The sequence below is a fragment of the Gekko japonicus genome, unplaced genomic scaffold (genome assembly GCF_001447785.1).
Source record: "Gekko japonicus isolate JY-2015 unplaced genomic scaffold, Gekko_japonicus_V1.1 scaffold27, whole genome shotgun sequence".
Lineage (NCBI taxonomy): Eukaryota > Metazoa > Chordata > Lepidosauria > Squamata > Gekkonidae > Gekko > Gekko japonicus.
In genome coordinates, this window is record NW_015172002.1 from 796,786 (window position 1) to 802,474 (window position 5,689).

Sequence of the window (5,689 nt, forward strand, 5' to 3'; positions counted from 1 at the left end):
GTACCTCACCCGGGGGAACTGTGTTCCCCCGCGTTCCCCCCCGAAATGACCTCTGTTTGCAATCTAGGTTCTATGCGCTCCAGTAATATACTTGTAGAAAGTGTATTGGTGACTTGATCTTAATAAAAAATGCAGCTCCATCTGGAATAATAAGTTTTATGGCACTACTTGGAACATACCTGGCTAATCAAAGATAATCCATTCCTTCTCCACATTTCTGCAGCAACCTGAGCAACCAATGCTAGGCAACGCAAAGGATATTCTATTAGAAGCTGTACTTGAAATTTTTCCTAAAAATAGAATAACATTAAGTATGAAGAAAACTGACATTCTGAACACAACATTCAGTCAGTAAACAGCAGACAGTGAGGATGTCAATTATAATGTAGTTCCAGAGAGAATCTGAAGGAACTATGCAACTGCAAACTTGGATCGCCTCTCCCTTGATTTGAACTCTTCAGGAGAAGATAGCCGCCTTTCTAGACCCAGATGCAGGACATGTACACAATCTTCCAGCAGTGTGCACAGGCACAGAGGCTGGAAGGAGGCACTGAGTCCCACCCTGGAACCTTTCACTAAGCAGAGGGTCTACATGTTAGTGACTATGTGTGACCCATGCATCAAGGGCAGCCTCATCAAGTGAGTCGTCCAGATCATTAGTTGGAGAGATGAGCTCTCTTGGCGGGAACAGTATTTGCAGTACAAGAGGGCATGATGCCCTCTAGGAGAGGAGGAGGAAAGCAGGTCTGCTGCTCCCTCCACCTCCCCTTCTGGGCAAGGTCCACCCAAAGTCATTTCTAGGATGGCCATGGTGCTGGAGGCCACTGGGGAGGCAGCTGACACCAATGGGAATGTGAGGCACATGAGAAAGGCTTCTGTAGATGCAATGCTGAAGGACTACCTGTCTGAGTCCTACCAAGCTGCTGAGCTGCTGAGGAAGAGATGGTCTGGCTGGACCTCTCCTGTGCCCTCCAACCAGTATGGTGAGTGCATGCGTTTTTCCCCAGATGGGTGATATTGTTGGCTCACACCGCTCATGTTTGTTCCCCTGGAGAATTGAGCAAATGGGTCTTCCTGAAGGTCCACTTGCCATTCTTCAACTACCTAGCACTGGACATTGAAAGTAAGTGAACTGAGTATGTGCTTGTACCTGCGTCCTCTCCGTCTGTGTTGAGGAATCAGAAAAAAACCCTCTTTCCCAAACTTAAAACCCACGGGAAGAAAGAAACAGGAAAGTTACCCAACTTAATTAGTACTATATAAAATCCACATTCCAAATTGTGTTCTAAAGTCCCTCTAACTGAATAGCACAGGGGGATGTTGGTGGGGCTCAGCAGCACTTCTTGGCACAATTCTTTATAGAAAATAATTATGAACAGTGCCAAAAATGTTGTTGTTGCCGTTCTCAGAGAAAACCCCACAAGAGATGCTAGGAAAGTAGACAAGTACCTCAGTTACTACTTGAGTCCCAGTGAGAAAAGACTATAAAAATGTAAACAAATAAAGCAGAATCTACAAAAATACCTCATACACATGTGTGCTGTATTAGTGTTGTGTTACTTCTTTACAGCAGTCCCAGTAATGAGAGCTGCAGCTCCCAAGGCTCCTCCTATGAGCCAATGATGATATAGCATGTAGACTGCAGAGAGGACACTCTGGTGTCCTAAACCCCTATTCCTGTTACTTTTTCAGGCCTTCCTTGGGAAACTGACTTGTGAGAATGAGAGACACTTGCCAGGTCTGGCTGGCTGCATTGGTACTGGCTTGCCAGCTTGGTTTGCCTTGGATTCTCTGGTTTGACTTTGGCTGTGGTGGGCTTGCAACACCACTGTTTTGTTGTGATTCTCTGGTTTTATGTTGGTTCCGTCAGGCTTGTTGATTCTGTTTGAATTTGGAGGCTTTTGGCCAGTGGTTGCTCTTGTGTGTTTGTCTACTGGCTTCTTTGTTCTGGAGGAAGGATGGAATTTTTCCCCATAAGAAACAACAGAAACAAGTAGGATGGCCAGGGCACCTTGTTTAGGAACCTGAAAAATTGGACCCTTTGATCCAATTCACTTGAAACCTGGGAGGTCATTAGTGGACAAGCAGATCCTGGCAATTTTGGTGTAATTTGCTTGAAAAACAGCTGTTGCAGCCCCTTGGAAGGCATCCCTCATAGAAAATAATGGACCCAAAGCTTTTGGAATTCTGAAAGAACAAAACAAAAACCCTCAACAGTATCAGGGACTTGAATAATCCAGAATATCGGTATGGAAATCAGTCCCAAAATACACAAATACTGAATTATTTTCAAGTACACACCCCTAAAAATATATGTACTTTCAGTGGAAATACCTGTTCAGGAAGAGGTTGTAACTGTCAGGGATATCACTTATGCATCTTTCCTCCCTTTTCCTGCAAAAAGCTGTTTTAGAAACTGAACTATGGGTTGGATCTAGCCAGCTTTTCTGCTGGTGAAAAAGGAGAATATGGTGCCCTTTGACCACTAAGGAGGCTGTGCTGGGAATCATACTATTTGCATGGACAAAAGGCATGTGAATTGGGAAGTGGTGTTAAGAGGATAAATAGGTGAGATTGAGTGAAAAAGCTGGCTATATCCAATCTTATGCTTACCCAGCTGAAATACTTACAGAAGATATAAATTCCTGTAATCTAGAGATTGCTCCAGTTTTGATCAACTGTATGTGCAGACCTAGGAAATACACCAACAGTTACATTTATATTTATCAAGACTTGGAGAAGAGGCACATTTCTAGATTTTCTATCATATATTTCAATACTGCTTAAACAAGGCAACATTTTAAAGCTTCTATAGCAATCAGCTGCAATTGTTTAAACAAATTCAGACATAAGTTTACACCGTGCATCACCCAAAAAACACAACACTAAGCTAGGAGAGATCCAGGCTTCTGCTAGTGTCTAGATGAGAGTTCATAGTTGTTTTTACTTTAAAAAACACTGGATGGTTTGAAGAGTGATTACATGTGATCCTGACAAGACATGTAGGCAGTGAATGTACCCATCTTCTGGGGATACTCCTCCCAATACACTCTCAGAAGTTTTACTCATTTAGAGATCAAGTTTCATATCTAGCCGCCAATTAAAACATTAAGAAAGATGCATGTCAGGCAGCATTCTGAAAATGGCACCTGAGAACACATTTTATTGTTCAAGGCTGAGATCATAGACATTCAGACATTACATTTCCACCATCTTTAGATAACAAGATACCCCCCCATAAAATTTGTACCACCAACAGATGTGAAATATTGTCACAAAAATCAGGAATTCAAATTCATGCATAAACCAATTTCCTGAAACTCATCTAAATTATGCCGACAAACATAACTGTCACCTTTCTTTTCTTTTCTTTTTTTTAAAAATTAAATACTTTTTTATTGCTTTTACTAGCAGTAAAGCCCGTTGAGGAAATAAATACAACGAGATCTAGAAAGAGGCTTTGGGGGAGTGCTCTGGCTTTGGGCAAAAAGTGTCAATTTGCTGTGGTGACCTCAGCAGGATATAATGACAGAGTCCACTGTTTTCTCCAGAGGAACTGATCTCTGCTCCCTGAACAGCAGTTGTAATTTTGAGTGATCTGTAGCCCTCACCTGGAGATTGGCAACAATTGTTACCCAGGACGAAATGGCTGGTTTGGAGGGTGGAGTCTATGGCATTCTACCTGTCTGAGGTCCCACCCCTCCGCAAACCCCACCCTCTCCAGGCTCCACCCCTCAAATCCCCAGGAATTTGCCAGCCTGGAGTTGGCAACCCCATCTCCTTCCCAGCTAGCCACCAACCTACCATTATCTGCCCCTTTGACTTCAGCTGACTTCCGCCCTCCCTTCTGCAGAGCAATTGTAATTTTGAGTGGTCTCCAGCCCTCACCTGGAGATTGGCAACAATGGTTCCCCATGAGGGACTGAGTGGTTTGGAGGGTGGAGTCTATGGCATTGTACCTGTCTGAGGTCCCACCCCTCCTCAAACCTCACCCTCTTCAGGCTCCATCCCTCAAATCTCCAGGAATTTCCCATCGGGAGTTGGCAACCCTATCAGGATTGGCCCCAATGTGTTTTCTCCCAAAGGCCAAAGTAGGTGACAGGACCAAGCTTAGTTGCCTACCAACAGGCACTGAGGGGAATGTAGGGTTGCCAGCTCTAAGGAGGGAAATACCTGGAGGTTTGGGGGGTGGATTCTGTAGAGGGCCGGGCGACGGAGGCATCGGCCTTCTGTCGCCCGCCTTGCCCCCCCAATCTCGGCCCGGGCGACTGCGTCCCCCGCCAGCGGCCGCCCGACTCCAGACCCCCCCGCGGCCACTCCAGCCAGGCAACGGAGGCATCGGCCTTCCATCGCCTGCCTCGCCCCCACCCCCCCAATCTCGGCCGGGCGACGGAGGCATCGGCCTTCCGTGCTTCCATATGCAAAAGACCTTGAAGGTTCCATATGCAACTGACATTCCAACTGCCTTGCGGGGAGGGGGGTGAGTTTGAGGTGTGGAATGCAGTGAAGTCCAATCAGCTTCCATATGCAAAAGACCTTGAAGGTTCCATATGCAACTGACATTCCAACTGCCTTGCGGGGAGGGGGGTGAGTTTGAGGTGTGGAATGCAGTGAAGTCCAATCAGCTTCCATATGCAAAAGACCTTGAAGGTTCCATATGCAACTGACATTCCAACTGCCTTGCGGGGAGGGGGGTGAGTTTGAGGTGTGGAATGCAGTGAAGTCCAATCAGCTTCCATATGCAAAAGACCTTGAAACGCTGGGCGGGGTGGTGTGGGCGGGACCGGGCTTCGGCTTCTTATTGTTCGGCAGATATGGTAAGTGGCAGTCCCACCGGCCTAACACTAAAGGGGCCAAATTTAGAATGTTGCGATATAGAACGTTGCTATTCAATTATAATAAGGGAGAGATACTACAAACTACAAAGGTAAGGGAATAAGGGAGTAACTATATTAAAATAAATATGCAAGGATTATATAATAATAGTTGTACTCAATTATAATAAGGGAGAGATACTACAAACTACAAAGGTAAGGGAATAAGGGAGTAACTATATTAAAATAAATATGCAAGGATTATATAATAATAGTTGTACAAAAATTGTACCCAAAACTTGATGTTTCCCCCACAATTGAGCTTTAAGGAATAAAAGTTAGTACTATTATTACAAGGTCAAACTAGTACAAACTGTCACTTTTCTTAATCTGCATATTTTATGGTGAAATATGTCCAGTAACAGTGGCATATAAGCAAACAGACCCAGGGAGGACTGAACTATGTCTTAACAGCCTGTCAATGGTGATCCTTTTATTCTCTCAAGATTTAAGGAGCAATTCAGAAGAGCTTCCGGTTGCAGCGTGGCATTGTGGACACGGCGGAGAATCGCTCTCCTACCGCCCCGGCTTTTTCGTCTCGATTTGTGGGTCTCTAGTGCTGAGAGACCCCCCCGCTTCGCTTGGGAAGAGGGAAAGGAGCAGGGGAGTTTGGCCAGTGCTCCGTTGGTGGCAGCGATGAGAGCTATCTGGCTTTTTCCCAAAGCATTGAGTGGAAAAAGAACCTCCCTTCGGGGAGGCGTAGTTGTCGCTACCGGACACGGGGAGTGGTGGGTTTGTATTTTTGTTAAGAACATTTTTTTAATGCAACCTTATCTGTATTTACTTGATGAAGAAGGCATTCCCAGAGTTGGAAT

General features: G+C 45.2%; 1 protein-coding gene across 1 annotated transcript in view; it reads right to left on the reverse strand.

Annotated features, from left to right (window-relative positions):
• The window catches only part of UBR1 (ubiquitin protein ligase E3 component n-recognin 1), a 105,186-nt gene that overhangs the window by 50,709 nt on the left and 48,788 nt on the right, over nt 1-5,689 (reverse strand). The window contains exons 16-17 of the mRNA XM_015420081.1: nt 2,631-2,692; nt 180-290 (exon numbers count right to left, since the gene is read on the reverse strand). Coding sequence (XP_015275567.1) covers nt 180-290; nt 2,631-2,692 — 173 coding nt within the window. The remainder of the gene's footprint in view (nt 1-179; nt 291-2,630; nt 2,693-5,689) is intronic.